This window comes from Nematostella vectensis, chromosome 9 (assembly GCF_932526225.1).
Source record: "Nematostella vectensis chromosome 9, jaNemVect1.1, whole genome shotgun sequence".
Lineage (NCBI taxonomy): Eukaryota > Metazoa > Cnidaria > Anthozoa > Actiniaria > Edwardsiidae > Nematostella > Nematostella vectensis.
The window spans coordinates 86,189-107,084 of NC_064042.1; the positions used below are offsets into that span (position 1 = coordinate 86,189).

At 38.7% G+C, this 20,896-nt stretch overlaps 1 protein-coding gene, 1 long non-coding RNA gene and 2 other non-coding genes across 4 annotated transcripts; 3 read left to right on the forward strand and 1 right to left on the reverse strand.

The window, feature by feature from the left end:
• The first annotated feature begins 311 nt into the window (after positions 1–311).
• Positions 312–430, forward strand: LOC116609449. The gene has a single exon (XR_004292953.2). It is a non-coding gene; the product is annotated as a 5S ribosomal RNA (ribosomal RNA).
• A 65-nt stretch (positions 431–495) lies between these two features.
• On the forward strand, positions 496–614 carry LOC116609450. The gene has a single exon (XR_004292954.1). It is a non-coding gene; the product is annotated as a 5S ribosomal RNA (ribosomal RNA).
• Positions 615–1,031: 417 nt separating this feature from the next.
• LOC5501305 (negative elongation factor A) lies at positions 1,032–20,730 on the reverse strand. Its single transcript, XM_048732657.1, has 10 exons — positions 20,312–20,730; positions 16,957–17,121; positions 11,437–11,532; positions 10,868–10,986; positions 10,308–10,374; positions 9,962–10,080; positions 7,041–7,181; positions 5,091–5,369; positions 2,020–2,119; positions 1,032–1,687 (listed from the first exon to the last, which is right to left on the reverse strand). The coding sequence occupies exons 1-10, from the start codon at positions 20,688–20,690 to the stop codon at positions 1,485–1,487; spliced, it is 1,668 nt and encodes a 555-aa protein (XP_048588614.1). The 5' UTR covers positions 20,691–20,730; the 3' UTR covers positions 1,032–1,484.
• On the forward strand, positions 17,716–19,310 carry LOC125572289. The gene is made up of 2 exons (XR_007313747.1): positions 17,716–18,065; positions 18,967–19,310. It is a non-coding gene; the product is annotated as an uncharacterized LOC125572289 (long non-coding RNA).
• Positions 20,731–20,896: the final 166 nt, after the last annotated feature.

Sequence of the window (20,896 nt, forward strand, 5' to 3'; positions counted from 1 at the left end):
TCAATAAACATAGTTTTCAATATAATATTGCATATTATTTAACAAGGTATTGACAGCTTTTAAAAAGTTCAACTGTTTGTAGACAATTAAATGCCTACAATAAAACACCGAATCCAGACATGCGCAGTACCATGACGCCGGATTTCCTTTTGGTTATTATTATATATATATATTTTAAATTTCCTAAAAACAAACCTTTCTTATTGCCAATGAGGGCGTTTGACCAACGTTAGATTCAATCATACCGGAACATTTTCTTCGAGATACTCACAGGACTGTTATATAATAGAAAGATCTTACACAGTTCTATCGTCTACGGCCATACCACTGAGAAAGCACCGGTTCTCGTCCGATCACCAAAGTTAAGCTCAGTAGGCCGCGGTTAGTACTTGGATGGGTGACCGCCTGGGAATACCGTGTGCTGTAAGCATTTCCTTTTTGTTATTGAGGTACCCACAGGACTGTTATATAAAATCTAATTCTTACAGTTCTGTCGTCTACGGCCACACCACTGAGAAAGCACCGGTTCTCGTCCGATCACCGAAAATAAGCTCAGTAGGACGCGGTTAGTACTTGGATGGGTGACCGTCTGGGAATACCGTGTGCTGTAGGCATTTCATTTTTGTTATTATTATATATTTTTAAATATCCTAAGAACATACCTTTCTTATCGCCAACGAAGGCGTTAGACCCACGTTAAATTCAATCATACCGGACCATTTTCACCGAGATACTCACAGGATTGTTATATTATAGCTAGATCTTACACAGTTCTGTTTTCTACGGCCATACCACTAAGAAGGCAACGGTTCTCGTCAGATCACCGAAGTTAAGCTCAGTAGAACGCGCCGCAATGAGCGGCGCAAGTCTGAAATCGTTTACAATACACGTTACATACCAAGGGAGGGGAGACGTTTCTTCCGTTTATATATCTATAACATAATATTTTTCTTTCGTTAAAGAAGTTCTATAATAGCATTTAACAAATATTCATAAACAATTCTTTCACGTCAAGGCAGTCGTTGGTCGGATTTCAGTCGCAAATGATCGTATTTTATTTTTAAAATAAACTATCTATCTACCTCAATGTTGACATGGTTTTCTATCTACCTCATAATTGCCATGGTTTCTGACGTGCGGGCGTCTTTTGATTGGTAAGGTTAGTCAAAGAAAGTGATGACGTGGCAGGCACTAATTGGCCCGGTTGCTTGGGTACCTCTTTGGATAAGATACGAATGTTTGTTTTAAGGCTCCATTTAAAGTCCAAATATATACTGAAAGCAATGGAAGGCGCGTTTCCACTTAGCCGCGCAGGATTTTATCGAGTTACACTCGTCTTCATTCATCAAGAACACTTTTCGATTTTTTTCTATAATAGAAATAATATCTAAAAAAATGATGGCACACCCCCAGCCTGCTATTGGCTAGTCACTCTCACGTGGTAGCAAGTGACGTAGTAGCGCGCTACTATAAGCTACTGACTGTCACGTGGCTGCCTGCAATTGGCCGGCTTGCTTGGAAACCACCCGTGTTCGTTTTAGTCGTCTCCAGTGCCCCGTGTCGTAGTTCATCTCGAAAAGCATCTCCACGAGTAGCGTCTGCTGTGACCCGTCCTCCGTGGGGACAGTCTCGTTGTTCTCGCTCAGTTTGATGGTAATAATGGGCCCTTCGTGGGCGAACGGTTTATCTAGAAACAAGGACGTACATGGAAAAGTAAAGATAGCTCTAGGATTAAAATGTCTGAATTGACCCATTTAATCAAAATGCCATGCGCATGCAATGATACTCCCCTGTAGGTTAGAATAAGAGTAAGTACGCAGCTGCTTTGTCTCCTATTATCTTAATTCTACAAAGGAGTTCTTTTGTCTCTATTCTTCTCGTTCTTTTTGTCGAGGTGCGGATATTGTTCATTTGCCCAATCAAATTGCAGCTTGAAAGAGCTACGTACTGACCCTAGAATAAAACAGTTCAAAATCGCGTGAAGAGGTGGAATAAGAAGCGGGATTATTTGACACTTACCGCGCGCGCCCGCCATGAACCCAAGGATTAGAGCCTTCTCCGCGCGAGTGACGCGATTCGCATTACGGAACATTTCGTGAGCGGCGACCATCTGTTCACGCTGAAATCACAGATCAAACATCCCTTAGGCCCATTCATACAAATAGATTGGGTTCGATTCAAACGTCGCGCTGAATAAGTCGCGCTCAATAAGTGTCGAGCATAGTCAGAGTTGATTAGATGTGTACTCAAAGCCGACTTAATTGCTTCAGACGGCGAACTGTTCATTTGCTCAATCCAAACTATTAGATTCGGCAGGGCAGAAGCACGACGTACGAATCGGGTTTAAACACATCATTGTACAGTATACACAAGCAGGCACGACCACGCCTAGTAGGGGAGGTCTGCTCCCTCCAAACGATTTCGTTCTTAACATTTTACGCAAGAAATTTCCTTTGTCTTACGGTCAGCCGAGAGGTGGCAGTGGTTGATATCGACGCTGCTTGTACGTGGCCTTTGTCTAAAACGTCTTACCGATAACGTGAACTCCCTCTTCTACACTTTGCCTTTGTCTAAAATGTCTTACCGATAGCGTAAGTTCTCTCTTCTGCACTTGACATTTGTCTAAAATGTCTTACCGATAGCGTAAGTTCTCTCTTCTGCACTTGACATTTGTATAAGATGTCTTACCGATAACGTGAGCTCTCTCTTCTGCACTTGACATTTGTGTAAGATGTCTTACCGATAACGTGAGTTCTCTCTTCTGCACTTGACATTTGTGTAAGATGTCTTACCGATAACGTGAGCTCTCTCTTCTGCACTTGACATTTGTGTAAGATGTCTTACCGATAACGTGAGCTCTCTCTTCTGCACTTGACATTTGTGTAAGATGTCTTACCGATAACGTGAGCTCTCTCTTCTGCACTTGACATTTGTGTAAGATGTCTTACCGATAACGTGAGTTCTCTCTTCTGCACTTGACATTTGTGTAAGATGTCTTACCGATAACGTGAGCTCTCTCTTCTGCACTTGACATTTGTATAAGATGTCTTACCGATAACGTGAGCTCTCTCTTCTGCACTTGACATTTGTGTAAGATGTCTTACCGATAACGTGAGTTCTCTCTTCTGCACTTGACATTTGTGTAAGATGTCTTACCGATAACGTGAGCTCTCTCTTCTGCACTTGACATTTGTGTAAGATGTCTTACCGATAACGTGAGTTCTCTCTTCTGCACTTGACATTTGTGTAAGATGTCTTACCGATAACATGTACTCTCTCTTCTGCACTTGACATTTGTGTAAGATGTCTTACCGATAACGTGAGCTCTCTCTTCTGCACTTGACATTTGTGTAAGATGTCTTACCGATAACGTGAGTTCTCTCTTCTGCACTTGACATTTGTGTAAGATGTCTTACCGATAACGTGAGTTCTCTCTTCTGCACTTGACATTTGTGTAAGATGTCTTACCGATAACGTGAGTTCTCTCTTCTGCACTTGACATTTGTGTAAGATGTCTTACCGATAACGTGAGTTCTCTCTTCTGCACTTGACATTTGTGTAAGATGTCTTACCGATAACGTGAGTTCTCTCTTCTGCACTTGACATTTGTGTAAGATGTCTTACCGATAACGTGAGTTCTCTCTTCTGCACTTGACATTTGTGTAAGATGTCTTACCGATAACGTGAGTTCTCTCTTCTGCACTTGACATTTGTGTAAGATGTCTTACCGATAACGTGAGCTCTCTCTTCTGCACTTGACATTTGTATAAGATGTCTTACCGATAACGTGAGCTCTCTCTTCTGCACTTGACATTTGTGTAAGATGTCTTACCGATAACGTGAGTTCTCTCTTCTGCACTTGACATTTGTGTAAGATGTCTTACCGATAACGTGAGCTCTCTCTTCTGCACTTGACATTTGTGTAAGATGTCTTACCGATAACGTGAGTTCTCTCTTCTGCACTTGACATTTGTGTAAGATGTCTTACCGATAACATGTACTCTCTCTTCTGCACTTGACATTTGTGTAAGATGTCTTACCGATAACGTGAGTTCTCTCTTCTGCACTTGACATTTGTGTAAGATGTCTTACCGATAACGTGAGTTCTCTCTTCTGCACTTGACATTTGTGTAAGATGTCTTACCGATAACGTGAGTTCTCTCTTCTGCACTTGACATTTGTGTAAGATGTCTTACCGATAACGTGAGTTCTCTCTTCTGCACTTGACATTTGTGTAAGATGTCTTACCGATAACGTGAGTTCTCTCTTCTGCACTTGACATTTGTGTAAGATGTCTTACCGATAACGTGAGTTCTCTCTTCTGCACTTGACATTTGTGTAAGATGTCTTACCGATAACGTGAGTTCTCTCTTCTGCACTTGACATTTGTGTAAGATGTCTTACCGATAACGTGAGTTCTCTCTTCTGCACTTGACATTTGTGTAAGATGTCTTACCGATAACATGTACTCTCTCTTCTGCACTTGACATTTGTGTAAGATGTCTTACCGATAACGTGAGTTCTCTCTTCTGCACTTGACATTTGTGTAAGATGTCTTACCGATAACGTGAGTTCTCTCTTCTGCACTTGACATTTGTGTAAGATGTCTTACCGATAACGTGAGTTCTCTCTTCTGCACTTGACATTTGTGTAAGATGTCTTACCGATAACATGTACTCTCTCTTCTGCACTTGACATTTGTGTAAGATGTCTTACCGATAACGTGAGTTCTCTCTTCTGCACTTGACATTTGTGTAAGATGTCTTACCGATAACGTGAGTTCTCTCTTCTGCACTTGACATTTGTGTAAGATGTCTTACCGATAACGTGAGTTCTCTCTTCTGCTGCGGAGGCATCATCTGTGTAAGATGTCTTACCGATAACGTGAGTTCTCTCTTCTGCACTTGACATTTGTGTAAGATGTCTTACCGATAACGTGAGTTCTCTCTTCTGCACTTGACATTTGTGTAAGATGTCTTACCGATAACGTGAGTTCTCTCTTCTGCTGCGGAGGCATCATCTGTGTACGATGTCTTACCGATAACATGTACTCTCTCTTCTGCACTTGACATTTGTGTAAGATGTCTTACCGATAACGTGAGTTCTCTCTTCTGCTGCGGAGGCATCATCTGTGGCTGCTGCGACTGTGATTGCTGTGGGAGCTGACCTGGGACTCCGCCTCCAGGTACGGGTTGCCGTGCGCCAGTGGGTAGGGTGTTCAGGTTAATGGTGGGGGTGGCTAGCCCGCTGGAGGGGTTGGATGAAGGCGGGGCAGCCGCGACGTTGCTGAGGGACGCCATAGCTGCCGCTACTGCCTGCTTCTGTTGCCTGTCTCGCATCATTAGCTTGCGTTGTTTTTCAACAGCCGTCTGAACGCGTAAAATTTATACATAATGAACTTGGTATGAAATAATTTATAATATTCGCAAAAAATATTTTAAAAGCACCAATACAAAGTATTGGTAGTAAAAGGTTAACAAATTAGCATGCGAGATTCACAGTTTTGCCGCGACTGTGACCGTACAGCAGCACTATGTTTGTTGTATTTCCCCGGCATGCAGCGCGCGCCGAGCACAAGCCTCGACAGCACGCGCTCTGCGATGACGTCATCACGGTCATCAGCCCGAATCAATTCTTCCTTTCACTAAATCCCAAATACTATTTCGAGTTTGAAGAAATTGCTCAAAGATGCCGGACTACTGGAGATATGCAGCGATAGGCGCGCTAGCTGTGGGTGGCGCAGCTCTTGGTTACATGGGGTGTAAGTATTGGTGGGGGCATGAGCCCGTGAAAGCAGATTCTACAGCTGCGACAAGCGACGCGACACGCGGAGATGACAAGTGCAACGGCGAGGCGGTCACAATAGAGGGCCCCGCTGCGGATCTGAAGGTTGCCCTCGGAAAAGAATCTCGTTTTGTACGAGCTAAAGAAGGAGGGGAGGTATTGGAGACGTGCGCGATACATCCATCATCGGCGCATGCGAAGATCAGTAAGTGACTACACAGATTAAGCAGATAATAACCGACGACACTACAATTAACAAAGGAACTCGAATCCAGGATGATGCAGTTCAAGGACAAGCATCAGACATCCTTAGAGGAATGGCTCCATTAGTCGCAGCCAAATAGGTGGACTGGGACGTCCACCTGATAATAACCGACGACACTAAAGTTAACAAAGGAACGGCCATCGAGAAGGGTGTAGTTCAAGGGCAAGCATCAGACATCCTTAGAAGAATGGCTTCATTAGTCGCAGCCAAATAGGCGGACTGGGACGTCCACCTGATAATAACCGACGACACTAAAGTTAACAAAGGAACGGCCATCGAGAAGGATGTAGTTCAAGGGCAAGCATCAGACATCCTTAGAGGAATGCCAGTAGTTGCAGCGAAGGTGGACTGGGACGAACCCAGAGACATGAAAGCTTTTAAGGCTGAAGAAAGAAGACTAAACAGACAAGAAAGTCGACGGCGCCGACAAAAACGAAGAAAGCACAGATAAGAGGGCATTCTTTTGTAAGAGTTCGCTTTAAAACGATACATGAGCAGAACGCACGATGGCATCACAAGATAGTCCAAAAGGCTAAGAGAGATTAATGGCATCGAAAGAAGAGAGAAAGTCGAAAATGCCGACTAAAACGAATTCAACATAAAAGCTGTTCTAAGCAAGAAGTATAAAGACGAGTGCTAATACTACATTTCAGGTAATGACACGAAATTGGAGAAATGACAGGAGTTTCTCTACTAAAAACAAGTGAATAGTGGCCATATAAATCAGCATGGAGACAGTTCTTATTGTCATCTGTACCTAGGCGTTATGGACATGGCAGGCGATGAAACTCAAGGTAGACTTTGGACGTGTTAGAAGGTGTCTTTGAAAAACACTTCACAAGTAAAAATTTTGAGGAAATATACATTCGCCCTTGGGCTCAACAGGATCACACGCCGCTGAAAACTCGAAAACAAGCCTCAAACTACTTGCCTTTTGCTGTTTCTTTCAAAAGAAAATGCAAAATATAACACCCGTCTGAGGGGGACATACCTCTAGTTCTCTCTTGAGATTCAGTGTACTCTCACTGAGTTGGTCAGACTGAGAGGGGGCGGGGCCTATCCCATGCCCTGACATGACGGCATAAGATGGCGTGGCTGGTGCTGTTGTAGATACAGCTGTTGATTGTATTGGCTAAAAAACAAATGATAGAAAAACATTGGACAATGGTGGCGTCAGGCAAAATGACGTGGTACGCAGGCCCACAGCCACTTGCTGAGAGATACGCTTAAACAAACAAAATTGAGTAATACTGTAAGCTAAGAGGAGATACCTATCAGATAAAATGTCTTGCTAAATGCCCGAATAAACCCTCCCACTCAAAATCCTAGCTAGTTTTTATATAAGACTACTTCTTTTTAGTTAAACAAATGGTGTTATTTATTCTTTTCTTCAATGCCCGAAACAAACAGAAAACAATATACACCAGTAGTGCCTTTGCCTCCTTTGCTTCCATACCCCAAACAAACAGAACACAATATACACCAGTAGTGCCTTTGCCTTCTTTGCTTCCATACCCCAAACAAACAGAACACAATATACACCAGTAGTGCCTTTGCCTTCTTTGCTTCCATACCCCAAACAAACAGAACACAATATACACCAGTAGTGCCTTTGCCTTCTTTGCTTCCATACCCCAAACAAACAGAAAACAATATACACCAGTAGTGCCTTTGCCTTCTTTGCTTCCATACCCCAAACAAACAGAACACAATATACACCAGTAGTGCCTTTGCCTTCTTTGCTTCCATACCCCAAACAAACAGAAAACAATATACACCGGCAGTAGTGCCTTTGCCTTCTTTGCTTCCATACCCCAAACAAACAGAAAACAATATACACCAGTAGTGCCTTTGCCTTCTTTGCTTCCATACCCCAAACAAACAGAAAACAAGGTACACCAGTAGTGCCTTTGCCTTCTTTGCTTCCATACCCCAAACAAACAGAACACAATATACACCAGTAGTGCCTTTGCCTTCTTTGCTTCCATACCCCAAACAAACTGAACACAATATACACCAGTAGTGCCTTTGCCTTCTTTGCTTCCATACCCCAAACAATCAGAACACAAGGTACACCAGTAGTGCCTTTGCCTTCTTTGCTTCCATACCCCAAACACACAGAAAACAATATACACCAGTAGTGCCTTTGCCTTCTTTGCTTCCATACCCCAAACAAACAGAACACAATATACACCAGTAGTGCCTTTGCCTTCTTTGCTTCCATACCCCAAACAAACAGAACACAATATACACCAGTAGTGCCTTTGCCTTCTTTGCTTCCATACCCCAAACAAACAGAAAACAAGGTACATCAGTAGTGCCTTTAGTTTAGTTTATTGACTTTGCCCACGGAGAAAAAAAAAAATACACATACATAATACGTTATACATAAGAAACAGAACATAAATACATACAATGTCTTTGTCAATGCCTTTGCCTTCTTTGCTTCCATACCCCAAACAAACAGAAAACAATATACACCAGTAGTGCCTTTGCCTTCTTTGCTTCCATACCCCAAACAAACAGAAAACAATATACACCAGTAGTGCCTTTGCCTTCTTTGCTTCCATACCCCAAACAAACAGAAAACAATATACACCAGTAGTGCCTTTGCCTTCTTTGCTTCCATACCCCAAACAAACAGAACACAATATACACCAGTAGTGCCTTTGCCTTCTTTGCTTCCATACCCCAAACAAACAGAACACAATATACACCGGCAGTAGTGCCTTTGCCTTCTTTGCTTCCATACCCCAAACAAACAGAAAACAAGGTACACCAGTAGTGCCTTTGCCTTCTTTGCTTCCATACCCCAAACAAACAGAACACAATATACACCAGTAGTGCCTTTGCCTTCTTTGCTTCCATACCCCAAACAAACAGAAAACAATATACACCAGTAGTGCCTTTGCCTTCTTTGCTTCCATACCCCAAACAAACAGAACACAATATACACCAGTAGTGCCTTTGCCTTCTTTGCTTCCATACCCCAAACAAACAGAACACAATATACACCGGCAGTAGTGCCTTTGCCTTCTTTGCTTCCATACCCCAAACAAACAGAAAACAAGGTACACCAGTAGTGCCTTTGCCTTCTTTGCTTCCATACCCCAAACAAACAGAACACAATATACACCAGTAGTGCCTTTGCCTTCTTTGCTTCCATACCCCAAACAAACAGAAAACAATATACACCAGTAGTGCCTTTGCCTTCTTTGCTTCCATACCCCAAACAAACAGAACACAATATACACCAGTAGTGCCTTTGCCTTCTTTGCTTCCATACCCCAAACAAACAGAAAACAAGGTACACCAGTAGTGCCTTTGCCTTCTTTGCTTCCATACCCCAAACAAACAGAAAACAATATACACCAGTAGTGCCTTTGCCTTCTTTGCTTCCATACCCCAAACAAACAGAAAACAATATACACCAGTAGTACCTTTTCCTTGTTTGCTTCCATACCCCAAACAAACAGAAAACAATATACACCAGTAGTGCCTTTGCCTTCTTTGCTTCCATACCCCAAACAAACAGAAAACAATATACACCAGTAGTGCCTTTGCCTTCTTTGCTTCCATACCCCAAACAAACAGAAAACAAGGTACACCAGTAGTGCCTTTGCCTTCTTTGCTTCCATACCCCAAACAAACTGAACACAATATACACCAGTAGTGCCTTTGCCTTCTTTGCTTCCATACCCCAAACAAACAGAAAACAATATACACCAGTAGTGCCTTTGCCTTCTTTGCTTCCATACCCCAAACAAACTGAACACAATATACACCAGTAGTGCCTTTGCCTTCTTTGCTTCCATACCCCAAACAAACAGAAAACAATATACACCAGTAGTGCCTTTGCCTTCTTTGCTTCCATACCCCAAACAAACAGAAAACAAGGTACATCAGCACTACCTTTGTCTCTGTGTTGAGCTGCTGTAGGCCAGCGGCATAGTCTGGTGTCGCAGGCTCTGCCGGTTTTGCAGCCTCTGCCGCCTTCTTCTGTTTTGGTTCCTCTGCAGTATCTCCATCTCCTGAAAGGTTAAGAAAGAACAGCTAAAAGAACACATACTATGACGCTATATAGCTATAATACAGAGAAATTTCAACTGACCAATCAAAAGCAAGAGCCCAACTTTTTTTGGGAGGGGGGGTGGTAGAGTAAAATGGCGAAAACACCATTTGGTTGTTCACTTATTTATAAGGCAATAAATGTCACAGACTAGTCAGGACAAAGGTTCCAGGGTGACATGGACAGCACCTGTTGTTTTCTTTCTTCTTTTTAGTTCTCTGCCTCCACCAATAGGCTGCTCATTGATGTCAAGTAGCTACAAAACAAGGGATTTGGTATCTTCAACTAGCTACACAATAATGTACTGGGAAGGGTAATTACACATATGCAGACTGGATAGGAGAGCCTGGGTGGTAGAGTTTGCAGAACAATTTTCTGCAGCGTCTTTGCATTTCACCACTCTGGGTTCTTGGTTTCATTCCTAGTTCTGACACAATTTGAGTTCCCTGGTTCTCAATTTCCTTTTAAAGTGTCAGTGGTATGGCAGCTGTCATAGGTGCCATCCACTTGGCCACTCCCTATTCTAGGATCTACCTCCTTCAAGATTTCCCATTAATTACCCTCCTAATGTCAAGCTTGTTAAAGTGATAACATCATGTCAGCTTATAGACGTCCACTTTTACATTTATGTATCATAGATGGTGCCTGCCTCCATATTGGAATTAAGGGTGATAGCTACACCCTGTTAAATGTTACCTTTATGCAACCGTGTTGTTAAAGGGTGACAGTTACACACCATTAATTGTTACCTTTGTTCGACCATGTTGTTTAAGGGTAGCAGCAGATATGATGCTTCTTGAGTGAGGCGCACCAGATGGTGTAGTTCGGACATGACTGGCACAAGGATTGGTCCTAGTTGTTATTCTTACTAAAAATAGATTTTAAAAAATGGTTAATGTAGTAATTTAATTAGTTGTTCTTTAACACTCCAAGTTTGTTATTAGACATAACATTTTTCTCTTTGCAGTTTGACATGTGCTTGAGAAGTAAACCAATTAAAACCAGTGAAACATGCCATCTGATTGTTATGGGCTTCACTAGTCAACAGGCAAAAAATGCTTGAGGGCCAATCAATCACAATGGAATCCTGCCAGTTATGTATGAAGGTCATATCAATCAAAAGAGTGTTTCTTGCAAGCTAACTTTGTCTTTGTGATCAAAGAAGCACTATGGCAATACTGTAGCATGACCTTCCATCCCACAAGACTTTCACTTCATTTGGCTGGAACATCACTTAAGGCGGATTTACATGTTCCAATTTCAATTATACATGGTGGTTTCAGACTTATATACAGTGCAATGCATCATATATACATACATGGTGGCTCATATTTTTTGGATGGAGATTGCAATTTGTGAGAGGAGCTGCCAGACGTTGAACCCTTTTTCTGAGAAGACAGAGCCTCAGTTGCCGCTGCAGACAGAAGAGTTAAAATGGAGATCAAAGAGATGACAGCAGTATTGGAGCCCCTGCCTCTTCCTCTCCTCCTAAACCTAACCATAACCTCATAAAACCTTCAATACCTTCTTGAGGCTAGATGCCAATACCTATTTCAGACATATACAATACTGACAGACATATACAATACTGACAGACATATACAATACTGACATATACAATACTGACAGACATATACAATACTGACAGACATATACAATACTGACATATACAATACAGACAGACATATACAATACTGACAGACATGTACAATACTGAAAGACATATACAATACTGAAAGACATATACAATACTGACAGACATATACAATACTGACATATACAATACTGACAGACATATACAATACTGACAGACATATACAATACTGACAGACATATACAATACTGACAGACATATACAATACTGACAGACATATACAATACTGACAGACATATACAATACTGACATATACAATACTGACAGACATATACAATACTGACTGACATATACAATACTGACAGACATATACAATACTGACAGACATATACAATACTGACATATACAATACTGACAGACATATACAATACTGACTGACATATACAATACTGACTGACATATACAATACTGACAGACATATAAAATACTGACAGACATATACAATACTGACAGACATATACAATACTGACATATACAATACTGACAGACATATACAATACTGACAGACATATACAATACTGACAGACATATACAATACTGACAGACATATACAATACTGACAGACATATACAATACTGACAGACATATACAATACTGACAGACATATACAATACTGACAGACATATACAATACTGACAGACATATACAATACTGACAGACATATACAATACTGACTGACATATACAATACTGACAGACATGTACAATACTGACAGACATACAATACTGACAGACATATACAATACTGACAGACATGTACAATACTGACAGACATATACAATACTGACAGACATGTACAATACTGACAGACATATACAATACTGACAGACATGTACAATACTGACAGACATATACAATACTGACAGACATGTACAATACTGACTGACATATACAATACTGACAGACATGTACAATACTGACTGACATATACAATACTGACAGACATATACAATACTGACAGACATATACAATACTGACAGACATATACAATACTGACATATACAATACTGACAGACATATACAATACTGACAGACATGTACAATACTGACAGACATATACAATACTGACAGACATATACAATACTGACAGACATATACAATAATGACAGACATATACAATACTGACAGACATATACAATACTGACAGACATATACAATACTGACATATACAATACTGACAGACATATACAATACTGACAGACATGTACAATGCTGACAGACATATACAATACTGACAGACATATACAATACTGACTGACATATACAATACTGACTGACATATACAATACTGACAGACATATACAATACTGACAGACATATACAATACTGACAGACATATACAATACTGACAGACATATACAATACTGACAGACATATACAATACTGACAGACATATACAATACTGACAGACATATACAATATTGACATATACAATACTGACAGACATATACAATACTGACAGACATATACAATACTGACAGACATATACAATACTGACATATACAATACTGACAGACATGTACAATACTGACAGACATATACAATACTGACATATACAATACTGACAGACATGTACAATACTGACAGACATATACAATACTGACAGACATATACAATACTGACAGACATATACAATACTGACATATACAATACTGACAGACATGTACAATACTGACAGACATATACAATACTGACAGACATATACAATACTGACAGACATATACAATACTGACATATACAATACTGACAGACATATACAATACTGACAGACATATACAATACTGACAGACATATACAATACTGACTGACATATACAATACTGACAGACATGTACAATACTGACAGACATATACAATACTGACAGACATGTACAATACTGACAGACATATACAATACTGACAGACATATACAATACTGACAGACATGTACAATACTGAAAGACATATACAATACTGACTGACATATACAATACTGACAGACATGTACAATACTGACAGACATGTACAATACTGACAGACATATACAATACTGACAGACATGTACAATACTGAAAGACATATACAATACTGACAGACATATACAATACTGACAGACATATACAATACTGACAGACATGTACAATACTGACAGACATATTATACAATACTGACAGACATATACAATACTGACAGACATATACAATACTGACAGACATATACAATACTGACATATACAATACTGACAGACATATACAATACTGACAGACATGTACAATACTGACAGACATATACAATACTGACATATACAATACTGACAGACATATACAATACTGACAGACATAAACAATACTGACAGACATGTACAATACTGACAGACATATACAATACTGACAGACATATACAATACTGACAGACATATACAATACTGACAGACATGTACAATACTGACAGACATATACAATACTGACAGAAATGTACAATACTGACAGACATGTACAATACTGACAGACATATACAATACTGACAGACATATACAATACTGACAGACATATACAATACTGACAGACATGTACAATACTGACAGACATATACAATACTGACAGACATATACAATACTGACAGACATATGCAATACTGACAGACATATACAATACTGACAGACATATACAATACAGACATATATAATACTGACATACATATATAATACTGACATACATATACAATACTGACAGACATATGCAATACTGACAGACATATACAATACTGACAGACATATACAATACTGACAGACATATACAATACAGACATATATAATACTGACATACATATATAATACTGACATACATATACAATACTGACTGACATATACAATACTGACATATACAATACTGACAGACATATACAATACTGACAGACATATACAATACTGACATATACAATACTGACAGACATATACAATACTGACAGACATATACAATACTGACAGACATATACAATACTGACAGACATGTACAATACTGACAGACATGTACAATACTGACAGACATGTACAATACTGACAGACATGTACAATACTGACAGACATGTACAATACTGACAGACATGTACAATACTGACAGACATGTACAATACTGACAGACATGTACAATACTGACAGACATGTACAATACTGACAGACATGTACAATACTGACAGACATATACAATACTGACATATACAATACTGACAGACATATACAATACTGACAGACATATACAATACTGACAGACATATACAATACTGACAGACATGTACAATACTGACAGACATATACAATACTGACAGACATATACAATACTGACAGACATATACAATACTGACATATACAATACTGACAGACATATACAATACTGACAGACATATACAATACTGACATATACAATACTGACAGACATATACAATACTGACATATACAATACTGACAGACATATACAATACTGACAGACATATACAATACTGACATATACAATACTGACAGACATATACAATACTGACAGAAAGTAATGCAACTGAATTTTGCCAAAATTTGTTCTATGATTGGCGATAACATCAGAAAACAACCGTAATTCGCTGAAAGTTCGGTAGAGCTGAAACTATTTTATTTTGCACGCTCCCGAAATGTCTGCAAATTTTAACCTAAGCAAGAATTTTAGGCAAATGTGGTTCTAGCTGAACTTTGCCGAAATTTCGCCGTTCTAAATTTCGAATAGACTTATATGTACAGCAGAAATTCCTGAGAATGTACGGACACTAGCAAAGCGATTTCGCAGAACTTTTAATTTTATTTTTTTTAGAGACAGAGGATTCTTCTTGATCGAAATCTCAAACTTCGATTCTCTTAACATTGTTTAATGCAAAAGCAAAGTTTTAAGGAGAACCAAAGCACATAATACATAGTCACACAACTTGTTACTCTCAAATGCCGCAGTTGTCTCTAAGACTTGTATGTAAACTTGATCAGTACAAACGTTTTCAAAGAAACTTCAAATCAAATAAACATCCTGTAATTATTTTTTTGGGGGGAAATGTAATGTGTTGCTCAAGATTGCAATTTGATTTATCTGAATACTATATGTTTAGAATGACGTAACATGGTGTTATGCGGCGTGACTAAACAATCATAACAAAGGTCGTTCCCGGAAATTTCCGTATAATAACAGCGCCTTTTGACGTAGGACCGAGCTGCATAAGAGAACATCAGGCAAAGGAAAAGCCTCATATTTCAGAATAATATATACCATGACTGTTTTTGAGAAGTTTTAGAGGGGCATGTTTAATCTAGAGATGTGTGACATTTCCATTGTCTTGGATCACGCTACGGCGACATGCTTTCCGCAGGCTACAAAAACTTTTATTATCAGTGGCTTTGCATACCCAGTTTTAGTTTAAAATAACCGTTTGGAAAAGAGACCCAAAGAATCTATACATTAATTTGAGATACAACTGTTTTTCTGCGTGTAAAATATATATTTTGAGACTCTCTAGCATTGTTAATTTACATTGCTTATTGAAGTCACATCGAGAACCGTGTACATAAGTTAGCAAAGGTTTGTTAGCAAAGCGACAGTTAGGCAAGCAAAACTCCAAACAATTTTCTTACAAATGAAGTGTATTCTTTTAACGGGAACAAGTTGTGTTTTCATTATTTGCTTACCCTAGCATCATCTATTTTTCATGAGTTTAAAGTTACTGGCCATGGACCAATAGTGAATATAGACGTCGCATGTGTTGTCTGTGCCGTAATAACATAGAGCTTCAATAACTCTGTGTCTGTCCTGAGAAAGTACAGTGTACAGAAAAAGAGCTCATTTACAACGAAAGTCGAAAACCAAAACCCTTAATTTTGCTGAAATTTCGGATGTGAAATTTCGAATGGCAAAAACTGCCGAAAAAATTATAGCCAAATTTTTGGCCAAGATACCCGAAATTTTGGATTAGAACAATAATGAATTTTCGGCAAAATTTGCAAGTTTTCGGCCGCATTACTTTCTGTCAGTACTGTAGTCAAGTTGTTAGATACTTTTAATGAAATATTTCTAAATAGTCTAAGACCATGGCCCGATAACTCAAAATCTATAATTCAAACTTCCTGTTTCTGTGAACTAACTTTTCTAGGTACTAATTGTTTGGTCACCTGAGGAAAGCATACGTTTTATTAGAGTAACCACCTTTTTGCAGAAGTTCTGCCCTGAGGGCAGCAGACTTGGGTTTTCTTCGGAGGGTAAAATGCTTTGGAAGTGTTGGCTGTTCCCCAACTACTGAAAGCAAGGCCCCTTTATTAAGATATGGACATTCCAGCGGCATCAGATTAGAAGAGTTGTCTGTTGCAGCAACTAAAAAAGAAACATATAAATTTACCAATTTTCTAATACGTTTCATTTTATTTGAAACTTTTATATTGCCTTCATGATGGACTTTTTAATGGTTTCTTATTGTAGAAATCAAAATAACAACACTCACTCTAAAAATTAAACTGCCATGTTTCCACTATTTCTTCATGAAAACTTCTATATTTTACTATCATCTGTTATTTTGTTGATACTGATGTTGGTGGTTTTAATTATCTTAATATTATGGTGATGATCTTATGGTGATGAGGATGATGCTGAACTATTGGGATAAAATGGGACTTTTGGGTAACTTATAACTTAAATATAAAAATAACAGAGATCCTTTCAGAGAGATAAACTAATTTTACATGATACCAGCCTTGTTTGTTGAGAGCACAAAGTGATGTGATAAGCAATGAAATGACCATTTTGGGGGTTCAGTTCTACTAATAGCGCAGCCAGCGCGGCCGTAGGCTGCACGGGGAGCCCCCCATAGGTATAGAAATGGTCTATAACTAGGCGACTCAGTTTTTGTGGTCAATGACGTCATTGTCACAAGCTGCCATCCAACCAGCCAGCCAGCCGCGATCTGCCTCGGCACAGGCCACCAGAGCGGGCAAAACAATATGGCGGATGAGTATTTCTGGCCCTCTCAAAAACCCACGAAAACTGACTACAGAAAAGCCAAGAATTGTCGAAAAAGAAGTGCTTGAAAAAAATCATTCGTGGGAATGCTAACCACGGATATGAACTTGTCTAATTATGTGCAAAAGACTGTGTAAAAGCATGGTTGAAAGTTATGAAGAGTCAAGTCTTGTGCTCGAGTCAAGGTCAGCTAAAATGTCAGAGTAAGCCACAAGATAAAGATAGAAAAAAACAAATTAATTTTATGGACACCTTCTCCGACAAGTGCTCATATGTATTTGTTCTTGCACTGGCAGACGTAGGTAAGTTAGCGTATTGTATTAAAGTACTTAGCGGAATGATCTTTCGGAGTTGTTTTCTTTTCAAACTTTGAACACCTTTTTCATTGTTGAATTTAATAAATAAAACTAGGCTGTATTTATCAAATTCGATCTCTAAATCTGCCATTCACTATCTATCATAGGAAAATTATGACTACTTTCATTAATGAATTGAATATAAGTTACCAGAGCTGTCAACTCTGTCACAAGATTTTGGACCTCTTCATAAACCCAATTTTTGTGAGAATGTTCATACATTTTCTGTATTCATTCGCATTGTCTTTCTTGGTTTTTTTTCTCACATATTTGCTGTATTTCATCCGATTTCACAAGATTTCTGTCGAAGTTGGGTTGACAGCTATGATATACTAGAAATAAAACCAAAAGTTATTTTTCATTTCAATAAATGATTAGTCAAATTCTCACAAAGATGAGCAATGCTTAAATGAATTACTTGGGTAAGCTCCAGCTTTTTTTGGAGAAAGAAATAGAGAACTGGTTTCCTAAAACCTTAAAGAAATTGAGAGCTGGTCTTCTAAAATCCTAAGTATTAGTAATTTGTGAAAAACAACATATACTTGATGAACACTTGAAATTTAGATCGACTATTCTGGAATTCTGTTTTGATTTAAAAAAAAAGGTGCACATACATATTTAGGACCTTGAGGATCTGTTATTACCTAAAAATATGCCTTGTTTTGATACCACCTACAATATTTTTAATAACCCTGGGTACCTCAATGTTTTCTTACAAACCTTGAAAAAACTTTTTTTTCACATGTTTTAGTTTTAGGTTTTATGAATTAGGTTTTTGTGGTATAATATTTGTATCGTAAGGAAATTACCAGTTTTTTCTTTAATGCTATTCTCCAAACTTTTTTAGGTTAATCTCAGCCAGAGATTCTGAAATCAAGCTGAGACACAAGCTGCTGGCTAAGAGGCATGAACCAGGGCAGGATGTACATATAAGGCATTGGTATTTAATGTAGGTCACCAGAAAAAAACACATATAAAGTAACAAAAAGTAAGATAATATTTGAATGGAAAAATTGTTCTAAAAAATGAACCAGAGTTATAAAAGTAAAAAACAAGTTTTTTTTTTCCAAGTTAGCCTGACAGGTTCTTGTATAATGTGTGGTTAGTGACATTTAGGCTATTTAGGTTCATAAATAGTCTCTTGCTATTACAATGACTCATGGTAAAGTAATTGAGGTAGTAAGTTAATCATAAAAACAAAAACAGGTCTCCTATATGATCCCTAAAGGTCATATTTAAAACTATTTAGAAATCAATCTTCCTTTTTCAAATTATAGGCTAAATAGATGCTTATAAAAAGGATTCAAATTTGATAATTCTAGGTTAACAGGTTCATTCTAGGTTCTTATATGTGGTTCTTTACTGTATAATAAAATAATGTACTCATAATTTTTTTCAAATATTTTGGAGTGCTTTTAATCCACCCTTAGCAAAGTTACATTCTAAAGCACAAGAGAGAAGATTAATAAAGATATTTTTCCAATATTTGAATTGCTTATTTTAAAACTTACACAAGAGAAAGAAAATGATAAAGCCCTATCTTTGCAAGATAAGTAAAGTAATTTAAAGAAGTAAAAGGAATTGGGACAGTACAGGCAGGGAATGAGTACTTTTACCTCAAATCCACTATGATAATGTGATTTGCTGATATACTTATTAATATATAGGAATTTGATATGTATTTGTTTATTGTTTTTAATTTTGAAGAGAATAAAATAGCACCCAGTTTTTTGTGAGGAACTTTAATTGATCCTCATTTTAAAATAAATATGACCTCCCTTCCCACCCGAAAGCCTTCCTTGTTAATCAAAACATAAATTTATTTTGCTGTATCAGTTGTCTATCAAGTATAGTTTAGTTAATGATATCCTTAGTAATGTCAATAAATACTATTTTACCTAGAACAAAAAATATATTTGTTCTAGGTATTCCCTAGAACATGCAAGCTTTATATGTTTCACATATGGTGCCTTTTTGTGGGTGGTGGAACATGATGCATAATGAAAGTGCAGGCAAGGGGGGTTCTACACAAGTTTATGCTGAAAAAAAATCATGCTGGCTCCGCTTTTAGGCAGTGCCTAAATCTATATATTATTGGTTTTTTCTCCCGCTTTTGAGTCTGTGGAATAGCCTAGTACTTCCTATGTAGCAAGCTTTACATACAAAAACAAAGACAAATCACTGAAACTTACGAATGCTCTCAAGCTGTTGAGTGACTTCAGCGAAGACCGGGCAGGCGTGTTCCAGGTGAACATTCAACATTCCTGTTGTGGGGTAATCCTTTAGCACCTCACATAACACTCGCACCCATTCGTCTTCATCCGCCGCGCCAATTTCCAAAATCTCGTTCAACTCGGCGATCGTCTCTTCTACCACACGTCTAGGAAGATGCAGAAACGCCATCAAAAGTTTGACTTTGACCTGCGGTTCGAGTCTGTGGAAGCACTCTGGGATATTTCGTAGTACGTCAGGGGTTAAGAGAGACCGTAGACTCGAGCCTGACCAGGGGTCATCGCTAGAAAGTTTGTTGTGTAGCCACAAAGCGGTGTCGGCCTGTCTTACGGTGGCCATCTTGGAAAAGGGAAAGTAACCGCGCCTTCAATCGGAGCCTGGGTCGAGTGATAAGCGGAAACGTTCGCGGTTTTTTTTCCTCGTTGCTTCAGGGCCATTAGGGTGTAGTAACGGGGCGTGTGGAATTAGGTTTGTGGGACCGAGATCAGTTTCAGATGCCCAAAAACGTACAGGATCACAAGATTTATATGGGAAAAGGGATCACA

Excerpts from the sequence above, each read along its gene's own strand:
- LOC5501305 (XM_048732657.1), bottom strand. The coding sequence starts at position 20,690 with ATGGCCACCGTAAGACAGGCCGACACCGCTTTGTGGCTACACAACAAA. Across the intron at positions 7,182-9,961 it reads AGCTCAACACAGAGACAAAG|CCAATACAATCAACAGCTGT; the intron begins GTAGTGCTGATG and ends TTTGTTTTTTAG. Across the intron at positions 1,688-2,019 it reads GTTCATGGCGGGCGCGCGCG|ATAAACCGTTCGCCCACGAA; the intron begins GTAAGTGTCAAA and ends CCTTGTTTCTAG.